The sequence below is a fragment of the Prenolepis imparis genome, unplaced genomic scaffold (genome assembly GCF_030444845.1).
Source record: "Prenolepis imparis isolate NDT839.2.m4 unplaced genomic scaffold, iyPreImpa1.0 SCAF_315, whole genome shotgun sequence".
Classification (NCBI taxonomy): Eukaryota; Metazoa; Arthropoda; class Insecta; order Hymenoptera; family Formicidae; genus Prenolepis; species Prenolepis imparis.
Genome location: NW_028141473.1, coordinates 1 through 24214, shown reverse-complemented (window position 1 = coordinate 24214; position 24214 = coordinate 1). Strand labels below are relative to the sequence as shown.

The window sequence follows — 24214 nt, the reverse complement described above, 5'->3', positions numbered from 1 at the left end:
CAGAAGACCAGATGTAATCAACGAAGATATCGACGACATCAACAGGGAATTAAATCAGAGTCCTACAACTTCTATTACTAATAATACATGCTTGAGACAACCAAATACACAACAATATACAGAACATCAATATACACCACAATGCACGAACACAAACATACAAACACACTCAAACATTTCAACTCACACAAGATACACACCAGAAACACGGGCATACGAAAATACACATGCACAGACATCATCTACCATACAGCAACACATACAACGCACAAACAGATTTTACACTTGTCACAGGTGGGGGTTCTGATAAATCATATTATATTAATAATACCTTATCCGAGTTTCAGAATTCCGCAGAATCCTGGTCCAGGCAGCAGCAAGATTCATCACGTCACCATCACCGTGATGAATATGTTGGCTATCATTCACAGGGAATCCCATACCAAAAGCAATTTAAGGAAAAGAGGTATCCTCATTTTTACTTATTTGTACAGTATTTGTAAAATAAATAAAAAAATATGAGTTTGTGAGAAAAAATGTATTTGAAAATGTTTATATATAATTACAGAAAAGGAGAACAAATGGATCGCGTGGAGGCAGAGTTGAAGTAAGTATGAAATGTAGTGTATTTAAATATTAGAAGTCCTTTTTTTCCTTTCAAAATCTAATATTGATTAATCTTTTCATTTCCAGAAGAATGAATGGCCTACTGGAGAAAATTTTGAAATGCATTCAAAATCGCAATTCCATAGCACAGAAGCCAGCTATACTTCCTATTTTATCGTTGGACCAAATGGACGCATTTCAAAACATTGATGACGATGGATATTCCGATTGTAGGTGTTCGTTTGTATGTGAGAGAGAGAGAGAGAGAGAGAGAGAGAGAGAGAGAGAGAGAGAGAGAGAGAGACAGAGAGAGAGACAGAGAGACAGAGAGACAGACAGACAGAGAGACAGAGAGACAGAGAGACAGAGAGACAGAGAGACAGAGACAGAGAGACAGAGAGACAGAGAGACAGAGAGACAGAGAGACAGAGAGACAGAGAGAGAGAGAGAGAGAGAGAGAGAGAGAGAGAGAGAGAGAGAGAGAGGAGATGGAGGAAAGAGAACATTTTAACTCCTTTAATATATAAGTATTGATTTATTACATATACTTATATATTATATTATTATATTTTATATTTTTTTCACAATTAATGTTTTTTTTTTAGGTTAATTACTTTCAATACATCGGCGGCTTTCACTTAAAGGAAGCCGTAAATTTATGTTTTAAGGAAGGCTTTGCAGACCAATTGACACGATCGTTCACTTGTTGGGGTCGAGAAGAAGGACAGCAACCTTTGTACAACGCTCGTCTCATCATGGCCATTTATGGTACGAAATTTTCCGCTTTTACTTCAAAGATATTAATATCATATTTTATACATACATATATATGTATAATGCTCCTTCTTTTAGAGGCTATTTGCAGGAATCGACATTTCCAAAGACCAACGCGAGCAGAATTTCAGACGCAGATGCGGGAGACTCTGCGCGTTGCGAAGGAAAGATATCGCAGTAGGATGCGTGGTCCACGTGCACGGAGAGTCGGAGCCTCAAGAGTTAACCGAGATTTTTGGGAGGATGAAGAGGAAGAAGAAGAGAGAGGGAGAGAAGAAGATTCTGAAGAAATAGTTGATGGATAATTTATTATTTGATAAGGTAAACATCTCGACTTGAAACTGGACATTTGTATTGCTTTTACCTTTGAATTCTAATATTTCTACTTTTAATTTAATGTATATGTATGCACACATCATGTGTATACATATTCTATGTTGCAAATAGACATATTAGAATTAAAAATGTATTAGAATATTAATCAAATTATATATGTATACATTTGTTGTTAAAAATTAAGAAATATTCATATTAAAGACAAAAATGATCAGCATCCAAATTTAGATACACGTTGAGACATTGATATTTTTATCTTAATAGCTTTCATCTCTTTTTTAAAATTAACTTGTATGTTTTTTCTGCAGATTTATTTACAGGATAATATGAAGAACGTGGCAAAGGACTAATGGATCAATGGACGACAAAGAATCCAAGAAGAAATGAAGAAAGAAGAGGAAAAAGACAGGATGAGAGGAAAAGGAGGGGGTGGGGAAGAGAAGGAGGAGAGAGACCTGTGGTTTGGGTATCGATTATGTAACTTTTTCTAAAGTGAAAACGTGAAAAGTGAAAAATTTCTTGCAATCACATATCGATTTCATTTTAAAATCAATGCGTGATTGGCGGAAATTTTTCACTTTTCACGTTTTCACTTTAGAGAAAGTTACACAATCGATACCTTGGTCTCTGTCTGTTTCAACAGACGAATCGGCACTTTTCAGTGCCATTTTTAATGATAAAACGTTGGAACGTATCTTCTATACGTAATAAATAATCGGCACTTTTCAGCGCCATTTTAATTGAAAGGTATCCTTGCGCCTATTTTATGTTGTGATTTTTTGTATGTTTAGGTGAACTTGCATCAAAGGACAAGGACGTGGGCGTGAAAAAGAACAGCATTATTCTTCGTTTCTGAAGATGATGTCGGAATGAAGAAACACATCTATTGTATGATTAAATGTGATATATGTACGAATGTGTAAAATATATATCTTATATATTATTGTATATTATGTGTGTGTGTGTGTGTATAAATAAAATACTGTTTTTGTTATATTTTAATAATTATATTTGCATTCTCCCATACTGAAAATAAAAAGTCACATTTAAATAATGGATCTGTTCTTTTCAGCTGACCTGGCTGCACGAGGTCAAAGTTTATTTCTTTCCTTATTCTAATGTGGAATAAAAAATATAAACTCTCATGAATTATCTTTTTTACTCCACATTAGAAGGAAAGAGTTAAACTTATAACTATAGTAGTCAGTTCAGTTGAAAAAACCCATTATTCAGATTTAAAATTTAAATGCGCGTCTATAAACAGCTGGTTATGTACAGGGTCTGCTCGATTTCTGTTGTCAATCTATTGCTAAGTTATGTGCGCAGGATTTCTGCCGTCAATTTGCTGTCAGATTCTGCGCGGTTTTTGCTGCCAGTCTGCTCACATAGCTTGTCAGCAGGCTCTGTCGCATTTCTGCCGTCAATCTGCTATCGGGTTATGTGCGCAGGCTCTGCGCGATTTCTTCTGCCAGTCTGCTGTCAGGTTTGTGCAGACTCTGCGCGGTTTTTGCTGCCAGTCTGCTCACATTGCCTAACAGCAGGCTCTGTTGCATTTCTGGCAACAATTTGACAACCGTGTTTGATAGAGCAACATCTGTATGCAATTTTGTTCTCTTTCTGACAGCATAAATTGACTGCAGGTTATGCTTAAATCTGTTCGCGCATGTTTGGCTATCTGGGTATATAATTAATAGAAGTTTGATTGCATTGGAAAAAATGGCATATATCATATTTTTACATTTCTTATTATTTATATTATATTTTTATATTTATATTACATATTTTTTTCAATATTTTGTATTAAATATTTATATATAACGATTTTCGGGATAAGAATATGTAACAATATGTTGTAGCGCTTCTATTGTTGTGTTTCCGATAAGCGCAAAAAGTTATGATTTTATTATAAGTAATTGATATTTTAATATTATATAATTGACATTGTTTTCCTTACAGATTTTATAATGAATAATTTCTTTTATTATAATTATATTGATATTAATCTATGTATGCAGCATAGAGTTGCTTGTTGTTGCAGATAGATTTGGAGACGTCTGAAGGGCGGATCACTTTCAATGAAGAGGCGTGGATACCATTGAATCAACGCCATTATATTGCAGCAGGTAACGTATGCACAGTGGGGGTTTTAGTGAGTAAGAATCTCACCCTACCCCGGAAAACCGGGGTGCCTTTTGAAGGTTTCCCCCACGTAAAAAAAAAAAAAAAAAAAACAACGCTACTGCCATGTTAAGAGCTCTAGCTTCAATCAATTAATAATCAAATATAATAATCAACAATTATTTTTATATTATAGTATATAGTATATTTGAATATATAAAAATATTAAAAAATATTTTTTTAAATTGAGAAACAGAATATTTTAAATATTAAAAAAATATTTTTAATATTCTTTTTAAAATAATCTTAAACAAATTTTTTTAAATATTTTTATATATTCAAATACTTATTATTATATAAAAATAATTGTTGATTATATATATTCATTGGAGTATTTTATTGATTGAAGCTTGAGCTTTATGGCACAAACTGAACATCTTGTACTGCTTGTATATGTTGTCTGCATATATTTAACTTATTTATAAAATATATAATATATAAGTTTATATATATACACACAAACACAGATATGACAAGCGTTCTTGATTTTTTTTTCGATTATTGATGTTATATTGTATAATCTCTCTCTTATCTCTTTCTCTCTGCTACATAAATACTATTATAACGTGTAAGAACTTACGAGTAACGTATGATGGCTCAATGCAAAAATATTCAATCTCGTAGAAAACTTGAGTTCAAATATATCAATATCAATTTTTTTTATAATATATTGGAATATAGAAAAATCATAGAAATATATTTATTAAGGCGATAAACTTAAAAATTTTTATATTGAAAATATTTTAATCATTTTACAACTACACACACTATATTTAATGCAAAATAATTCCGTAAATAAATTAATCAAGTAATAAATCAATTGCAGCTACACACACACACACACACACACAAATAGCTGGTATGTTGATTTTTATTATTAATTTTTTAAATTTATTTTCTGAATTTTGCATTTATACAGTGTGTGTAGTAAAATAATTAAAATATTTTCAAAAAATGTTTAAATTAATCGCCGAAATATATTTTTTTAATAATTTTTCTATATTGCAATATATTATAAAAAAATTGATATTGATTTGAACTCTAGTTTACTGGGTGATACACTGAACATCCTTGCATTGAGCCATCATACATTACTCGACATAAGTTTTTTCACATTATTAGTATTTATGGAGCAAATTATACAATAACATCAATAATCGAAAAGAAATGAAGAATAAGCAACATATTCGTCAATCTATGATTGCTACAAGCTAATGATAATTTATATTCGTTCTCTTATTCTTGTCTCTCTATCGCGCTGACTATACATAAAGTATCGATAAAAAAGTATAAGCAATAAATTGTCAAGTCTAAAGTACCCGTGTCTAACATATATTGTATACTAATTCACTCTCAATTATGCTACTGTTATTATTTATCATTAGACAATTATAAAACATACATATAATTTTTAGTGATATATATATATATATATATATATAATATACGCACATATGTGCATAAGCGTATATAAAATTTACAAAACGTGGGTGCTTATTAGCCTTGCTACGTTACTGCCATCTGCTACGGAAGGCCAGAAAGCATTTTCAGGCCGTATCTCGCGTGTAGCATGAGCACGTGATCAGCACGGTAGAGAAACAAGGATAACGTGATTATCGATCCTTGTCTGTCTACCGTGCGTCCGCGTGAGCAATGCAATGGTGTGTGTACGTGTACGGATATACACCACTACATAAAACCTGAGAATTAGTTTCGCAAAATATCGTTTTTTGCTTTTATTTAAGAAACGACGATCTAACAAACATTCTAATCAGCATATTCGTGACCAACAAACGATTCTGCATCAATTGAGCTTCTGCAAAACTTAAATATTCTAAATTAAAAGCCGAGGGCTAACTTCACGGTTATTTCCCTAGAAAATTATCAAATATCGTTTTTTGCTTTTATTTAAGAAACGACGATCTAACAAACGTTCTAATTAGCATATTCGTGACCAACAAAAACGATTCCGCATCGATTGAGCCTCTGCAAAACTTAAATAGGATCAAAATAAAAAACCGGGGGCTAACTTCACGGTCAATTTTATTTTTTATTTTGCAGCGCGAGGCTAATCTAACAAACGTTTTAATTAATCTAACAATCACCTACAAACGACTTACAAACGATTTAAAAAAAAAAAAACTCAAAAAGTCAAAATTGGGGGGCCAAGTTCACGGAGCTTCGCCTGCCGACCCTTAAGGTACATTTTCATGCTGACGCTCGACGCTGGATTCGAGCGTCAAATCTGGTCATGTGATAGATTTTTGAATTCCCGCGTCGAGTGATAAAAGCTAAACTGTGTTTAGCTTTGACGCTCAACGCTCATTTCAGTCAATCCAGTGGTTAGGCTATATTTCGCGTCCCTCTAAATTTTTAAATATATTATTGTTAAAAATTTACCACAAAATTATATCGATTCCGGTATTATTTTGAATATCTATTATAGTAGAGAGCATGAGATGGATTCCCAACAGGTAAATATCAATTAAAATTATATTGGTATCAATGTAACCTCCAAATATGCTTTTTATTACAGAAAAAAATAGAATAATTGATTATACATTTTTTTTACATATTTAGCAAATTCGTATTGTGTATACTTTTGTGGTTTGTGCGAGGAAATTTGTGAGAAGATTCAAGGTCATTCCTGTCTAGAGGGTTACAACAAGTTTTACATTGACGAGAATCACTACTTTTACCCCATGCTAGGTATGTAATGTATAATGAAAGTAATTTTTTATTACAGAATATTATATTGTTTGTTTCATACTATCAAAGATGCGCTAATTGAGAAACAAGTCGATAAAATAATACAATGAAATACACGTTAGACTCCGCAAACGCTCAAACAAGCATGGACGCTGGCTGTTTGACGCTATTGCCTCCTCCACAGATAGAGCGTCAAATGTAGTCACGTGACCAGATTTGACGCTCGAATCCAGCGTCGAGCGTCAGCATGAAAATGTACCTTAAGGGTGCGATTTCACTATCAATTTGTCACTAGCGTCTAACTGATCACGTGATCTGATTTGTGACGCTAGCGTCAAGAAGAAAAAGCTTGATTTGTTCAGCTTTCAGAGAACGAAGAACGAGACGCTTGTCATAGTTGTAAACATAAAGAGGCAGAGAAAAACGTTAGTTGTAAAAAGAGATTATTATACAACGTAAGTAAGTCGTAAAAGGCTATTGTACGTTTATTGTACAATAGTTTTTTACGATTTTTATCAAGTATAATAGCGTTTTCGACGTGATCGAATCCAAAACCTGGCTAACCTGGGTTGGATTCCTGGGTTGGATTCGGTCACGTCAAAAACGCAATAATTCTGACATTATATTGCCCTCCCGCAAGGACGCTTCCTGCATAATTAACGCCCGGATAAGCGTATATTTCTTACAAAAAAGATCAATGACGTCGCACACTCAGACTTCTGTTGCTGAGGGGAATCAGCATCAGTTACATGAGGTAAGTAACAAACTTATTTATAACCTATACTAACCTAAAAAGTAATTAATATTTTACGTTTTAGAAAACTTATTGTTCCAAGTGAACACTCGCGCGAGCGGATTAGGAGTAAAAAAAAATATGGAAAAAATAAATAAATGCTTTGTGTCCAAAAGACATATGCGTCGAATAGTCAGAAAAGAATTATTAGAAACTTTGTTGGTAAATCACAAATTAATTAAAATAAATGATAAATCACAAACTAAAACTGCATTCCAGTCAGCAACACAAAAAGGAAATAGAAATGAAATAAATATTGAACAAAAAGGGAATAGAAATGAAATAAATATTGAACAATTTGCACAGACCGAAAATCAGTGTACTGCAGCATTTCCAACAGAAATAGATGAGGCAGAATCTATAAGATATATTGAAACGCTCGTCGATGATGATTTTCAATTACATAAATGTAACGTAGAATTTGACGATAAAGTTTCATCTGCGACTGAAGAGTTTGTACTTGATGCCACTAAACAATGGGTTCTGAAATATAGACATTTATTAAGCCAACGGGCCATTAACGATTTGTTGCAAATTTTACGAGTGCCATATCCAAAGTTTCCTGCAGACTCGCGTATTCTTTTAAAAACACCAAATTCGTGCCCCTATGAAATAATTAATATGTCCCCCGGTTTCTATTGTCACATCGGTATAGAGAATACAATTCGTAGACTCATCAATAACAGTATTAATATGCAAAATTTCTTATTTCAAAATTCAGAACCAGTGTTACCCATTAGTATAATCATAGACGGATTATCTATTTCAAATAGTTCAAAAAGTCAATTTTGGCCAATTTTGATTTCTCTAGATGTAGATTCAATTAGTCAAAATGCGTCAAAACCTTTTGTAGCTGGAATTTACCACGGGCACACAAAACCAGCTGATGTTAATCAATTTTTAAGTGAATTTGTTACAGAATTTAAACATTTGCAAGATAATGGATTTAATGGATGGTTTAACACATGCAATAAAACTGTTAAAATAAAGGCCAGTAAATTACTTTGCGATGCTCCTGCTAAATCATTCGTTTTATGTACGAAAGGTCACACGGGATTTTACAGTTGCACTAAATGTACTCAAAGTGATACCTTTATTAATAACCGACTAGCTTTCCCAGATACCAATGTAGACTTACGAACTGATGTAAGTTTTAAAAACAAATTAGATGATGAATTTCATAAAGGTACAACTCCTCTTGAAAATATTAACATCGGGTTAGTTTCGCAAGTACCCCTTGATGATATGCATCTGGTATTTCTCGGTGTAATGAAAAAACTGATAACGTTTTGGGTACGAGGATCAAAAACATTCGCTTTACTGACGATGAGAAAAAAGCCATTAACGATCAAATATTATTTTTAAAGAATTATGTACCTAAAGACTTTGGCCGCTTACCAAGAAGCTTAGATGACATAGAGTACTTTAAAGCTGCTGACCTAAGACAATTTTTGTTGTACATTGGACCGATCGTTTTACAAAATATGAGAAACAAGAACATGTATACACATTTTATGACATTATCATGCGCTATTCGCATTTTATGTCCTGCATTATATTCAGTTTATAATGATTATGCTTTGCAACTTATTCAGTATTTTGTTCAAAAATATTCAGTTCTTTATGGTCCTGAGTTCATCAATCACAACGGCCTCATTCATTTACCTGCAGACTGCTTGTTGCACGGTCCACTAGATACATTTAGTTGTTTCAAATATGAAAATTTTCTGTACAAAATAAAACGAAAAATTAAAACAACAAAACACCCCTTACAACAAATTTGTAACAGACTAAAGGAAGAAGAGCAGAAAAAGAAACAGGACGACAAGACTTATCCGATTTTACATCAACAAAGTAAAGTGCAAATTATTGATAAGGAAAGATGTATATTCTACAAAAAAGTGGATATTGGAAAGTATGAATTCAGCACAGAAAATAAAGAAAATTGCGTCATGCTTAGGGACAAGTCTGTACTATGCGTAGACGGTATTTTCCAAAACACTAACACACTGGAAATGTTCATAACGGGAAGAAAGTTTACAGAATCAACAACGTTTTTTAAGTCACCCTGTTCTTCTGAACTATTTAATGTAGAACAAGTACAAAATATTTCTGAAGATACGTATACTGTTAATATTAGCGAAATTCAAGCAAAATGTGTAAAATTTCCGCACGAAAATAAGTTTATAATTATGCCATTAATTCATACACAATAATAACAAATATTTAATAGTAGTAATATTTAATAATAGTAATTAATAATAATATTTAATAATTAATTAATAATTACACAAAGGATCTCTGCCATTTAATTTTGTTCGAGAACGCGCGTCGTGAAGATCCGGATGCGCTGAATAGATAAGTCACCGTTTTTGTATATAAAGACTTTTAATTAATTGAAATACACTAATTAACAAAACTGAATACGCACAATATTAATACGAAAACTTGAATACTTTTCAGAACGATAAATCAAAGAGAAAAAGGAATAATGGTAAAGTGGCGGTCGTCAACAGAATTTCGAGTTAAATAATGCGGAGTTGCTATATGCGGTTTCACGGCGGAGTACTGCGATAAGGCGGCAAGATTTTTGTCGGCGCTACCTTTATTGTCTCGGTGCAGGAGCCCGTCACGTCACCACGCGCCAATTAACTTTCAACAAATTTAAAGTTGTTGAGGTGACACAAGGGCGCCTGGCGCCATTGGCTGCCTCGCGATCCGCGCTGAGCAGGCACGGGCCTGACATGCGCGAGACAATCGATTGTTCCATCGATTGGCCCTCGGAAATCACGTGATCGTTTTGCGCATGTGTTTCGCGACGTTGGCAGTTGTAACTCAGAGCCGTTGCGTATTTGTTATTTATTATTGACGCTTTAATTGCCTCGATGATTTATGACATAGTTATTCCTAGCTAGGTGAACTTTTTTCTGCTATTTATTCGACCGCGAAATATTATAACAACAGCCGAAATAAATTAAAGCGGATATATTATTGCAATTTCGAACATCCCGCCCGCCTTGTTACGTCGTGACAAAAAAATTCGCTAATGATCGCTGGTCGCGGAGCGCGCTTCATTGGTCGGTGATTGTTACGGTGCGGCTGCGCGTTACGACGCACGTGGTGATCGCGTGTCACGCGAGGTTCGATCAGCTGTGGTATGTGCGACACGTGCTTAGTGAATAACGCGGGTTAAAGTGATCGTGTGTTGAATGAGTGGTGTATTAAGTGTCGGTGTTCGCTACGTCTGCTTCAACGCCGGGAAGCAGGACAATTTTCACGAGCGGACGCACGAGTTCGGAGGAAGCGGTCCGGACGGTGACTACACGCACGACGCCGTCGTCTCCGTGATGCAACCTTGTGATCCGGGCGAGAGGCCATCGGCTTGGAGGAGAGATCTCGGAGCGCACCAGGCAGAGTGCTCCGATGCGGGGTGCCGTCTCGTCCTTCAACCACTTGGATCGGAAGGTGAGTCCGTGTATGTACTCTTTCGACCACCTTCCCCAGAAGTGGTCTCTCATCTGCTGCAAGTGATACCATCGTGACCTCGTGTTTCCAGGTTCGCTCTCCTGCAGCGGCTCAGGGATGGCGAGAAGAGGCGCCCCGATTAGGAAGTGTCCAGGAGTGAGTGCTGAAACATCGTCTGGGTCGTCAGAGAGTGCCTGTAACGGTCTAGAATTTAGACATGCCTCAATTTGAATGAGGAGTGTGTTTAACTCCTCGAAGGTGAGGGTGGTTTCGCCTATCACCCTCCGCAAGTGATACTTAGCGGATTTGACGGCGGCCTCCCATAATCCACCGAAGTGCGGAGCCGCCGGCGGGTTGAAGTGCCAGCGGATTCCTTCCTTGGCTGCTGCGCGTGCGATTTCTTGACCCTCCGACGACGCCGCAATGAAGAGCTCTCGTAAGGTGCGGTCAGCTCCAACGAAGGTCGTGCCGCAGTCGCTGAAGATGTCGGCGCAGAGACCTCGTCGGGAGACAAATCGGCGAAGGGCGGCGATGAAGGTCTCAGCCGAGTAATCCGAGACGAGCTCTAGGTGAATGGCCTTCGACCAGAAGCAGATGAAGACTGCAATATAGCCCTTGTAGGCGCGGTGGCCGCGACCCTTGCTGGTCCGGATGAGGATTGGTCCCGCGTAGTCCAGTCCAGTGCGGAGAAATGGCCGTGTTGGAGTGACCCGGCTGCGTGATCCATCGGCGGTTGTGGTGTCGTCGCTCGCCACCTTGTGCAGGTGACACAGCGATGGAGTCGCTGCTTCACTGTTGAACGTCCTCGAGGTACCCAGAAACGCTGTCGAAGCAATCCAAGGGTCAGTTGCACTCCTCCGTGCAAGGTCCGGCGATGACAAGAATCGATCAGCAGTCGAGTGAGCCATGAAGTCGTTGGAGCAATCATCGGATGTCTCTCGTCCTGTGACAAGAGTGAATTTTTTAGACGTCCTCCTACTCTCAACACGCCATGTGCGTCGATGAATGGAGACAGTTTGGCCAGCGGACTGCGAGTTGCAACAGTGCGGCCTGCAAAGACAGCGGCGACCTCATCTGAGAAGTGAAGTGACTGTACTTCTCGTAGCCAGTGCGATAGCGCCACATCCAATTCGTCCGAGGTCAGTGGCAGTCCAGGTGTGACAGTTGGTTCTGCCGTGCGAAGCCAGCGTCGACACCACGCTGTGACTCGTAACAAGCGGTGCAGCGACGAGAAGCGAAGGAGCTCAGGTTCCATGACGACCAAGCTCTTCGTCAGCAGGCTAGCGGCTCGTCTCTCAGGAAGGTCGTCCTCTCGGGTGTCCACCTCGGTATTCGGCCATGCAGTCTCTTCCTCCAGCAACCAGGTAGGTCCTGTCCACCATAACGTATGATTTATTAGTTCCGTCGGATTAATGCCCCTTGATGCACAATCCGCAGGGTTATCTCGACCAGCTACGTGTCTCCATAGTGCATTTGGCAGCAGCGTCTGGATGTGAGACACCCGGTTGGCAACGAAGGTCTTCCACCGCGAGGCGTGTCCTTGGATCCACTGGAGTGTGACCTTCGAGTCTGACCACAGATGAGTTGTTGCGTCTGTCAAGTCGAGTGTGTGTTGAACGTGCCGTGTCAACGTGGTGAGTAATGTGGCGGCGCAAAGCTCAAGTCTTGGCAAGGTCACTTGTTTGACAGGTGCCACCTTGCTTTTGGCCATTAACAATTGTATTGAAGTTCCGTCTTTTCCAGCGATGCGGAGGTACACGGCTGCGGCATACCCTCGTTCGGATGCGTCGGCGAAACCATGGAGTTGCAGTGATAAGTCTTCAAGTCCAGTGCCGAGCCAGCGAGGTATTCTTAGGCGATCGAGATGATGGAGTTCACCCAGCAATTGCTGCCAACGATGAGCGTCTGCTGGCAGCAGTGGGGCATCCCAGTCTAACCCCTGGAACCATGTAGTCTGGATGAGGATCTTCGCGCGGATGACGACTGGAGCGAGCCAACCCAATGGGTCGAAGAGACGTGCGGTTTCATAGAGAACGCGTCTCTTCGTGTACTCCGTGATAGCAGGTGGATGCAGCACGAAGGAGAATTGATTGCCTTGAGGATGCCACCGTAGTCCCAACGTTGAGTGGCCCTCTCCATCTCACGAGTGCTGTGACTGCTGCAGGCGATGATCGTGTGAAACGCCCGTCAGGATTCTTTCTTCGTTGGCTGCCCACTTTTTTAACGGGAATCCGCCCGCCATGCAGAGGTTGCGTAGCTCCGCTTGGAAGATGATCGCTTCGTTGATGGTGTTTGCTCCGGTGACCACATCGTCGACGTAGCAATCCCGTCGCAACGCTACAGCGCCGCGAGGAAAACGTTCTTCTTCGTCCTTGACCAGTTGTTGAAGTGTCCCGTATGGCGAGAAATGGAGCGCAACCGAGACCATAGGTCACCGTCCTCAGCTGGTACTCCTGCACTTCATCGTCAGGAGAATGCCGCCACAGGATCGTCTGGAATCTGCAGTCATCTGGATGCACGAGAATTTGTCGATACATCTTCTCGATGTCAACGATGAAGGCGTATCGATATTGACGCCATCGGAGCAGCACGTCGGCGAGTGTTGGAAGAAGATTTGCGCCAGTGAGGAGGTGCGTGTTCAGCGATTTCCCTGCTCGTGTGCGCTGCGACCCGTTGAAGACGACCCTCAACTTGGTGATGATGCTGGATTCCTTGAAGACTCCATGATGAGGCAGGTAGCACTTGCTTTGATTGGCAGTTGATGCAGTGCTTGACATCGTCATGTGTTGCAGGTCTTCGTACTCCCGCATGAAGCTTCGGTAGAGGTCACCGAAGCGAGGATCCTGGACGCACCGTCGCTCCATAGCTGTCAGGAGGCGTTCAGTTGGCTTGCGGGTTTCTTGGAGTGTCGTCGGTGGTGAGGAGAAAGGCAACCTCACCACGTATCTCCCAGAGGTAGTGCGGGTGTGACTGCGCACAAAGAGCTCCTCGCATCTTTGTTCCTCGGGAGTGAGTGATGTGACAGCGTTGGGCTCCTGTTCTTGCTCCCAGAATCGCCGAACCAGGGTGGCGAGGTCGTAATCGGCGGTGCACCGGAGCGTGCGCAGTGGCCTTCGATTGATGCTGCATCGGAACCCCCGGATAAGATCCAACCAAGGATGGTCCACTGGGCGATCGGCATCTCTGGTCCGCCCTTGCGTACTCCCTCCTCAATGATGAAGGAGCAAACTTCTGCTTCCAGGAGTAGCTCCGCAGGGTCGTCGTCCTGGAAGCGTGGGTCGACCAGCTGGAGTCCGTGAATGTGGGGCCAGCAGTGGCCGGTCCTTGATGCGGGGCCTTGCTGGATCGAGAGGCGCGGCAGAACGTACGCCACCACGGAGAGCTCGGCGTTGGTCACATCTGAAGTGATATTCAACGTGACTTTGCCGCGGATTGGTCCTGGACGGGCTCCTCCGACGCCAAAGATGGACAACCCCATATATACTCGCGGCAGCCACAACCGTTGAGCCAAGGTCTCGGAGACGATAGACAGCTCGGAACCCTGGTCGATCAAAGCTCGCACTGCGTGAGGAGATCCATGCCGGTCAGCGATGTTGACGCGTGCCGTCGCTAGGAGGATGGCCTTTGTATCCTCGCTCTGACGTGTAGTGGCCAGTGTAGTGGCAAGTGTGGAAGCTGATGAGGCGGCAGACGTGTTGACCTCGGACGTCGAGGATGCGGTGTGTGCAGCATGGTGACGCGCGTTGCAAGTGAGGCAGTTCTTTTTGGATTGACACCGTGAGAGAAAGTGGTTCCCCAGACAGTTGAAGCAGAGCTTGTTCGTCTCAACGAACGTTTTTCGCTCCGTAGCGGTTTTGGCCTTGAATTCACGGCAGGCCATGAGTGTGTGTTTCTCACGGCACAGTGCACATTGTGGAGACGCCGGTCCGTGCTTCGCAACATGTGACTTGGCGGCTCGTGGTGCATCTCCTGAGTTTTTGTTGACCCCTTTCGGCCGTGCGGCGTTGAGGGTCAAACGTCGGCTGATGAAGTCGAAAAGTGTCTCGTGCGAAGGTGGTTCGGCGGATCCCGATGTGGATGACTCCCATTCAAGACGAGTGGTTGCGTCGAATAGTTCAGTGACTAGGTAGTTAAAGAGGTCCATCCCGTGCGTGTCGATTGGGCGACCGATGCTCTCCTGTGAGTTGACGACGTTGTGGATGCGGCATATACTGTACATATATGTACAGTAAAATTAAGTTAAAATATTCAATTACGTTAAAAGTATTTTCGGCCGCACAATTCTCTGAGTATCGACATCATACAAGCTATTACATATCCCTGATAAAAAAAGTCGATAGGAAACAACAGAAAACGAGTACATCGTTTTTAATCGTAGTTATGAATCGAAAGTTAACGAAAGAATATCGTAAAAGAATATCGTAATTGATTCTCTAGCGTTTCCTTTCGTAAGTATCCTATTAATATGTTATCGTTTCTTATCATTTCTTTTCGCTAACCCATACAACATTGAATGATTGTAGAAACATATTGCATAGATCTAGCATTATAATATTGCATGTGAGTTGTGAAATATTCCTGCAATATTACTGCAAGAATGTGGCAACAGTAAAATGTCCGCTTTTAAAAAAATTACAATGTAATGCTATGGTATTATTACGGTGCAATATATTTAAAATAATATTAAATAATACTTTTTATTTCGATATATTGCGTGCTTTCATCATTATGTTTACTTATAGTAATTTAATGTAGTAAAATATATATATTTCTATAATTATTAACTTTAAATTAAGTAAATGCTAGTTTATGCTGATGTTATAAAACATTATTGATGTTATAACATCAAGCGTTAAATCTAGCATTTACTCGACATTTAAAGTTAAGAGATAAGTACTTTTAGTCTTAGGCCGGTATTCATAGTCCGATCTTATATTTAGGCTGGATCTACAATAGGTGATTTAAGCCTTAAGCTTTAATAAATTGACAAATCACGATCAAGTACGATGAGAATACTCGATCGTGATTGGTCAATTTCTTAAAGCTTAAGGTTTAAATCATCTATTGTAGACCCAGCCTTAAGATCGTCTTAAGTCCGAGTTTAAGATGCTACGCAGCCATTTGATTGGTTGAATGGGATCTTAAGTCAACCTCTGACCAGACTTAAGATGATCTTAAATTTAAGATCGGACTATGAATACCGGCCTTAGAGCTAATTTCATCAACTTTATATAATTCTCCTGACTAAGGCCCGTATTCATAGTCGAATCTCAAATTAACACTTAAGACGATCTTGATCAAGTCTATCTTATTCAATCCAGATCATCTTAAGATTAGTAGATTTCATAGTCGTGAAATAAGATGAGCTTCGTGAAGAAGTTAACGCTCAAGTAAATCTTATTTAATTTGAGATTGACTTGATGAAGACGTACTCAAGACTATGCTTATTCTCGAATCGGCTATTTCCGTAATATTACTATTATTCCTCCAATAGGAACACAGCATTTCCTCCAATAGGAACATTGCATTGGAGATACAATTATTTCTGTTATTACAGTAGTCTGTATTCTGTTGCGTATTATCGTGTGCAAGTATCATCGAAAAATAGGCTTATCCTTCATCGAAAATCTCGAGAATTAAACAGGTTTGAAATATTTATGGATAGAGAACAATGATATTTGAATTTTATTGAATAAGTTTTATTATTAATTATTATATTATTTACAGAATGTCATGTAAAGAGAAGCCTACTTCAAGTAAAAATAAACATTATTCATTAATGGAGAGAAAATTATTTTTACAGGTACTTGAAAAATATAAAAATGTAATAGAAATTAAAAAAAGTGACAGTTCAACATTAAAAGATAAAGACATTGCATGGGGTGAAATATGTCAAGAATACAATCAATCAGCGCTAATCTCTCAAGAGGTAAGAACTATAATTTAGAATATAATATACGCTTTAATACATTATCTTACACAATATTTTGATTATAGAGAACTGTGCAACAGTTAAAAAAATTGTGGGCAAATTTAAAGCAGTCTCAGAGAGATGCCTTAACGAAAGAGAAACAGTCGCGTCTAGCAACTGGTGGAGGACCAGAAGAAGCTGAAGCAAATGTTGATCCTGATATTCTTAATATAGCACCACATCTGATGGAAAATGCACCTGTGCTATTTACATCAAATATGTCTGAAACAGAGATTGAAGGTATATCTACAATTAACTATTATTGTAACCTAAACACTTAACCTAACCTAACCTAACCTCTGAATTTTTTGCAATATAAATATATTAAATTTTTTCTGATATTAATGTTTTATTATCTATTTTATCAACTTCTATCTATTTCAGATATGCGCGAGTCTACATTTAACATAATATCTACTAATGAGAATTTAGATACATTAGATCCCACAAACAATAAAGAAGATCTCATAAGTGATGAGAGTGATAAAATTATTGATTCACAAGGTATTTATTATTATTAATATTATTAATTGTTAATAATAATTAATATATTAAACATAAGTAATGTTTAAAAACTGTTATCCGTAATCAAAATTTCAATGTTCATTACATTGACCTTTAAAATGAGCTAAGAAAGAATTTGCTATCTACATTTTTGTAGAAGATATATATATTTTTCATTTTCAATTTTATGATTATTTTTTACTTTTATTTTATTAATTTTTATTTGTGTGCATTTCAGATAAACGCAAGTTTGAATTAAATATATCTACAAATGACATAATAACAATATCAGACAATGAAAACAAAGATAATTTCACAAATAATAAGAGCGATCAAAAAATTATCGATACACATAGTTTAAAAAAATATAAACAGTCAATATATTCTAGTACTACAGATGTACAAAAAAGAAAGAGGAAATATATAAATCAAGATTTATCAGATATAGAAGAAAACTTACGGATATAACGTATAAAACAAATAATGGGGCAAGATCAACAGTTAGCGTTTGTTAAACTAAGGCATGAAGAAAATATTGCCAAGATAAAAGAATGCCATTTTAAACAATTAAACGAAATGGAAACACAACATAAAAATATTGTGAATAATCAAGAAATAGAAATTAATAAAGCTAAACTGAAAATTTTAGAAAATCAATATTCAAACAAAGAAAATATTAATTTTAAATTGTAAGACATGATTCTATTTTTTTTTTTTCATATGTGATATATGAATATTTATGAAACACTGAGAAAAGGCTGTTATATTTATAGATTTAATTTAATATCGTAAGGTATGATTATATTATTTTTTTTTAGTTTTATATGTGATACTTAAATATTTGTTAAACACTAAAAGGCTGTTACAATTATAAAATTAATATTGTAAGGCATTATTCTATTTTTTTGTTTTATATGTGATACATGAATGTGTTAAACATTAAGAAAAGACTTATAATTAGATGTTATTTAATATAGTGAGGCAGGATTCTATTATTTTTTTTTTTTTTAGTTTTATGTGATACTTAAATATTTGTTACACACTAAAAGGCTGTTACAATTATAGAATTAATATTGTAAGGCATTATTCTATTTTTTTGTTTTATATGTGATACATGAATGTGTTAAACATTAAGGAAAGACTTATAATTACAGATTTTATTTAATATAGTGAGGCACTCTATGAGGATTCTATAATTTTTTTATGTGATATATATATGAATATTTAAAAACAATATATATATTTGCATAGATTAGAAAAATTGAGTTTTGTGATTTGTTCGTGCAATTTTTTATTTTATTATAAACAAGTTTATACATAACGAACTGTGAATAAACTATTTTAAATGATGTTTTATGTTCCGAAATAATACATTAATTTTGTTATATCAATTAGTCTGTAACTTATAAATTACTTTATAAAATATTAACAGGTTAAAAAAAATAAATAAAATTTAACACAAATTGTTTTATTTATCTAAATATATATAATATTCCTAAATTACCTTAAGCCTAAATATATCTTATACCTATAAATAAAGAGAAAGTTAACTAGCGTTTTCGATTTTCATAAATAATAGAGAGCGACATAGTAACTTCTGATTCACAAGAAATTAATAAAACTAGTAACTAATAACTTAAAACTAATGTAAGAATGATTTAAAAAGTAATGAGAGAAATGATAAAAGAAGAAACGGGGTAAATAAAAACAATTCTTTTTATGTTTGTCCTATCTAAAAAGCCGTTCAATTAAAAGATTTCGCATAATAAGTCCATCTCCAGGTTGCCAATGAGGCTGAGGCACAGGAACTTCATCGTTTATATTTTCTGCTTCTTCTTCTTCTTCTTCTAAATTATCGTTCAAAATCAATGACAAATTGTGCAAAACAGCACATGCCACAACAATCGTTGTGGATGTTAATAATTTTGTACTCAATCCTTTAGATAAACACGGAAATCTGCGTTTCCAGATGCCGAAAGTTCTCTCAACAATTCTTCTAGTTCTCCCATGGATTATGTTATAACTGTAAAAAAATATATAATATATATCTAATATATAAATATATAATATATAATAAATATTATATAATAAAATTCTTTTATGTATGTGTGTGTGCGTGCGTGGCATTAATGAATCAAATTGTTATATCTTAATTATGTAGAATTATCTATTATCATCTATATTATTCATCTATTAATTATACATAAAAGAAAAAGATACAAAATTACAAATGTTATGTTTATATATTGTAGTTTTATATATTTACATGTATGTGTATATATGTATGTCTTATTTTTTATTACTATTTTTTACTGTTAATTTACTTTGTAATGCTTGATTATTGAACTGTTTAATGCAATAGAATTATTATTTTTATAATTATAGAATTATATATACAAACTTTATTTCTTCATCGGTAAGAGGATTATTAATCGGCGTGAGCAAAAACGGCAATGAAAGATATCCACCATCACCGACAAGTATTCCGTTAAATTGTTGTTGTCTATACCGCATATATATTCGAGAATTCTGAAATATTCGGCTGTCATGTTCACTTCCCGGCCATTCCGGGACAATATCCAATATTTCAGTACGCGGTCCGACAATAATCTGTAAATATAAATAAACAATTATAATGGAAGAAAATAAAATGTTTATGTCTCAAACATAATTGATAATATACTATAGTAAGATTATAATTTGTGCATCTTTTTCGTTCTTGCATACATGTTAGAAATAATTTTAAATCATTATGTTTTCAATATTAATTTGTATTTTGTTTAATATACATATATAATATATACCTGAACATTTAAAGAAAAATATCCTTTTCGATTGCGATATATTTCATCAACATTTTGAAACCTTGTGTGAGTTAATCTTATGTGCGTACAATCTATTGCTCCATCAATGGAAGGGAGTCCAATAGCTCCTGGACCATACCCAAGTTCTTTGAATAAACGTTTAATTTCAGAGCGTGCTTGATCAGACATTGGCATTTTTATATATCTGTTAATGTTACTTGCTATTAAACAAGAAACACGAAAAATGATTCTCGATATAGTAGGTTGTGAAATTTGTATAATATCACCCATAACAAGCTGTAACAATAAAATTTTTTATATTAATTTATACTATACTCTTATATTATTCAAAAATAAATAATTTGAAAAAACATATATATATATGTATCTATATATATAAGTGCCGTCCGTCTGTCTGTCTGTATGTACGCGAACTCCTTCCACATTTGTGGACCGATTTTTGTGAAACAAGTACCAAAATGTTGCAAATTTTTCGGGGGTGGCTGCTGTGGGGTTTATTTTAATTTTTAAAAAAATTTTTTTTTTCTCAAAGAGGAGGGTATGTTTTCCTGAAAATAATTTTTTTACAGATTTTTACGCCATTTACGCCAATGTGTTTAGGGTGTTCCAAAACATTGTATGTGGGTGGTTGCGTGGGTTTTGCCCACCCACGCAACCACCCAAAAAACCAACCAACGCACTTATACATTTGTTCACCGATTTTCAATAAATTCGTAAAAAAATTCAGCAAATTTTTCGGTGATGGCTACTATATGTGATTTTTTTAACCCACCCTCGCAACCACCCACGCACCCACCTACGCACTCATACATTTGTTAACCGATTTTCAATAAATTGGTTCCAAAATTTCGCTAATTATTCGGGGATGGCTATTATATGTGATTTTTTTTGTTTTACACCTTCACCCACGCACCCACCCAAGCAATCACATATTTATTAACCGATGTTTTCGAAATTGGTAGTAAAATTTTCGATATTTTTAAGGGATGACCATTATGGTTATTTTAAAGTTTTGCCCACCCACGCAACCACCCACGCACCCACCTACGCAATCATATATTTTTTCATCTATTTGCATGAAATTGGTAACAAAATTTATCAAATTTTTCGGGGATGGCTATTATATGTGATTTTTTTTAACAAACCCTCGCAACCACCCACGCACCCACCCACGTACTAATACATTTGTTCACTGATTTTCACGAAATTGGTGAACGATTCGAAATTGGTATTAAAATTTTCAAATTTTTAATTTTTAAAGTTTTGCTAACCCACGCAACCACCCACGCACTCATAAATTTGTTAACCGATTTTCACGAAATTGGTACCAAAATTTCGAAAATTATTCGGGGATGACTATTATATGTGATTTTTTTAGTTTTGTCTACTTACGCACCCACCCACGCATCCACACACGCATTCACACATTTATTAAACGATTTTCACTAAATTGGTACTAAAATTTCGCAAATTTTTCAAAGATGGTTACTGTATGTGATTTTTTTTAAGTTTTGTCTACATACGCACCCACCAACGCACCCACTCACGCATTTACAAATTTATTGACCGATTTTCAAGAAATTGGTAGCAAAATTTAGCAAATTTATTAGAGATGGCTACTATGTGGTTTTTTTTAATTTTACACCCCAACTCACCCACCCACGCATCTACTCACGCGCGTGCGCATTTAAAAAATGTTATTTTATGTTAATAAACTTTGTAGTTATAAAAGAGAAACATATAATTTTAATAAAATCATCTTTTGGTAGTGGCGTGATTGTTAAATGGTGTTATTAAGTAAGAGCATTTATTTATTAATGTATTGTTTTTTTTAAATCGTAAAAATTTTTAAATTATTTTGTTCAGTGAGATTTTGCAAAAATCACCCCTTAGAGGTGATGAGTTTTATTTACATGTCATTTCAGAAATGACTATCTATCTATCTATATCTATATATATAAGTAGCTGGTTTCACATATTAAATGTCATCATTGATCAAACGAATACAAATCAATTTGAAAATACAATCATGGAAGAAAATAATATACCGAAAGAAATAGAAAAAGAAATTGAAGAATTTCTAAATGGTAAATATAAATAATAATTAATTTATTTAAATAAAATAATATTTTTTTTTTTAATTTGTTAATTGTTTTATTTAAATTAATATATTATCACATTAACATATAATCTAATATATTTTTTAATTAAAAAATTTCAGTAATTGAAGATGATCAAATTAATACAAATGAATTTGAAAATTCAATTGTGGAAGAAAATAATATACCGAAAGAAATAGAAAATGTTCTGATAAATGAAACAAATGGATTTGAAATTAAAAATATAACGATGAATCAATTAAATATATCAACAGAAATTGAAGAATTTCAAAATGGTAAAAATATAAACAATAATTAATTTATGTAAATAAAATGATATTTTTTTATAAATTTGTCAATCGTTTTATTTAAATTAATATTATTACATATATATAAAGATATAACCTAATCTATATATATAAATAAAAAATTTCAGTACTTGAAGATGGGCTAGATCATGTATTAATAATGGCATTAGAAGAATTTGAAAAACGAGAGGAGCTAAAGAAGGAGGAGTGTATGAAGAATGAATTTAAAGATAAATTTCAGAAAAAAAATAAAAAGCGGAAAGAAGATAATAATGACAATGATGAAAAAAAGGATAAAAAAATTAAAAAAATATAATTTGGTATAAAATAATTATTTAAATTATTAAATATGTGTATTTTTTACATGTTTAGATATTTAATAAAAATTATATATTAAAAATTTTTATTTGTTAATTATTATTTAATAAAATTCGCTGCTTTTTAAATTTCTATACGCTAATTTAATTATTTTTTCAAAATTAATAGAATAAATATTACAACTTTTGTTTGAGATATGCCCAAATATAATATTAATAATTAAATTTTCTACAATTTGCAATATGGGATACGTAACAATAACAGTAATATTATATGCAAAAATTATAGTTTACAAAAATTAATTTAAAAAAATTAATAAACTAACATCATAAATAATAAAAATAACAAACAATAATAAAACTAAAAAACTAATAAATAAATAATTAAAAAAATAATATTTATAATATTAATAACAATAAAATATTTATTTAATAATAAATTAATAATAAAAAAATAATATCAATAATATTAATAATAATTTATTTATATAAATAAATAATATTTATTTATGTAAATAAATTTTTGTTATGTTTTGTGGCGGGAGAGAGAGAGAGGAAGAAGGAGGCTAAAGGGAAAGAAGATATATTTGAAAAAAATTAATTATATAATATATTATTACATGTTAATATAATTAATAATTGTATTTCCGCGTCCGCGGCCACGTTCGCGTCCACGGCCACGGCCACGTCCGCGTCCGCGTAGTCGGCCTCTTCCGGCTCTTGCCCATCGAGCTTTCTGTTTTACTGTAAAAAAATTATATTATTTAATATTTATTTTTATTTATTATTCTTTATTATTATACTTACATTGCAATGAATCCTTTAAAAAATCTTCTGGGGGTATCACTGCAGGCTGTGGATCGTCAGCAGCCACCACCACTGCAGGCTGTGTATTTTCGTCAGTCAACACCACTACGGGCTGTGGTTGTTGTTTGGCCAAAGCAGCGGCCAATTGCCGCTGTAACTCCTGCATTTCCGTCTTTAAAATATTATTTTCAGCGCTAAGTTCGCGACTGATCTGATCCTAAAAAGATATATATATATATATATATATATATATATATATATATATATATATAGAAGATTAATAATCTAAATTTCTCTCTCTCTCTTTCTCTCTCTAGTACTCTGCGTTGATACCACTGCTTTCTCTCTTTCTCTCTCTACCTTAACCATATTATCTCTTTCTCTCTCTCTCTCTCTCTCTCTCTCTCTCTCTCTCTCTCTCTCTCTCTCTCTCTCTCTCTCTCTCTCTCTCTCTCTCTCTCTCTCTCTCTCTCTCTCTCTCTCTCTCTCTCTCTCTAGTACTCTGCGTTGATACCACTGCTT

General features: G+C 35.4%; 4 protein-coding genes and 1 long non-coding RNA gene across 5 annotated transcripts; 3 read left to right on the top strand and 2 right to left on the bottom strand.

Annotated features, from left to right (window-relative positions):
* Positions 1–697: 697 nt before the first annotated feature.
* Positions 698–2572, top strand: LOC145948275 (uncharacterized). Its single transcript, XM_083058000.1, has 4 exons — positions 698–850; positions 1212–1374; positions 1459–1557; positions 2508–2572. Exons 1-4 carry the CDS (start codon positions 698–700, stop codon positions 2570–2572), a joined length of 480 nt encoding a protein of 159 aa, XP_082914126.1.
* A 3781-nt stretch (positions 2573–6353) lies between these two features.
* On the top strand, positions 6354–8697 carry LOC145948274 (uncharacterized). Its single transcript, XR_014427314.1, has 4 exons — positions 6354–6368; positions 6966–7028; positions 7244–7357; positions 7422–8697. It is a non-coding gene; the product is annotated as an uncharacterized LOC145948274 (long non-coding RNA).
* A 1920-nt stretch (positions 8698–10617) lies between these two features.
* On the bottom strand, positions 10618–13725 carry LOC145948273 (uncharacterized). The gene is made up of 3 exons (XM_083057999.1): positions 13203–13725; positions 11912–12955; positions 10618–11804 (listed from the first exon to the last, which is right to left on the bottom strand). The coding sequence occupies exons 1-3, from the start codon at positions 13723–13725 to the stop codon at positions 10618–10620; spliced, it is 2754 nt and encodes a 917-aa protein (XP_082914125.1).
* A 71-nt stretch (positions 13726–13796) lies between these two features.
* LOC145948272 (uncharacterized) lies at positions 13797–15080 on the bottom strand. The gene has a single exon (XM_083057998.1). The coding sequence runs from the start codon at positions 15078–15080 to the stop codon at positions 13797–13799; it is 1284 nt and encodes a 427-aa protein (XP_082914124.1).
* On the top strand, positions 14060–18026 carry LOC145948271 (uncharacterized). The gene is made up of 6 exons (XM_083057996.1): positions 14060–15040; positions 16356–16505; positions 16589–16790; positions 16859–17072; positions 17217–17336; positions 17575–18026. The coding sequence occupies exons 3-6, from the start codon at positions 16590–16592 to the stop codon at positions 17802–17804; spliced, it is 765 nt and encodes a 254-aa protein (XP_082914122.1). The 5' UTR covers positions 14060–15040; positions 16356–16505; position 16589; the 3' UTR covers positions 17805–18026.
* The last annotated feature ends 6188 nt before the right edge of the window (positions 18027–24214 follow it).

What these genes read in the sequence shown, in the direction of transcription:
- LOC145948275 (XM_083058000.1), top strand. Translation starts at nt 698, where the DNA reads ATGAATGGCCTACTGGAGAAAATTTTGAAATGCATTCAAAATCGCAAT. An exon ending in CCGATTGTAGGTGTTCGTTT is followed by an intron (nt 851 to 1,211) that starts GTATGTGAGAGA and finishes TTTTTTTTTTAG; the next exon opens with GTTAATTACTTTCAATACAT. An exon ending in TCTCATCATGGCCATTTATG is followed by an intron (nt 1,375 to 1,458) that starts GTACGAAATTTT and finishes TCCTTCTTTTAG; the next exon opens with AGGCTATTTGCAGGAATCGA.
- LOC145948273 (XM_083057999.1), bottom strand. Translation starts at nt 13,725, where the DNA reads ATGGAGCGACGGTGCGTCCAGGATCCTCGCTTCGGTGACCTCTACCGA. An exon ending in AACGTTTTCCTCGCGGCGCT is followed by an intron (nt 12,956 to 13,202) that starts GTAGCGTTGCGA and finishes GGCATCCTCAAG; the next exon opens with GCAATCAATTCTCCTTCGTG. An exon ending in GGTCGCCGCTGTCTTTGCAG is followed by an intron (nt 11,805 to 11,911) that starts GCCGCACTGTTG and finishes CTCTTGTCACAG; the next exon opens with GACGAGAGACATCCGATGAT.
- LOC145948272 (XM_083057998.1), bottom strand. Translation starts at nt 15,080, where the DNA reads ATGTACAGTATATGCCGCATCCACAACGTCGTCAACTCACAGGAGAGC.
- LOC145948271 (XM_083057996.1), top strand. Translation starts at nt 16,590, where the DNA reads ATGTCATGTAAAGAGAAGCCTACTTCAAGTAAAAATAAACATTATTCA. An exon ending in CAGCGCTAATCTCTCAAGAG is followed by an intron (nt 16,791 to 16,858) that starts GTAAGAACTATA and finishes TTTTGATTATAG; the next exon opens with AGAACTGTGCAACAGTTAAA. An exon ending in GTCTGAAACAGAGATTGAAG is followed by an intron (nt 17,073 to 17,216) that starts GTATATCTACAA and finishes TATCTATTTCAG; the next exon opens with ATATGCGCGAGTCTACATTT.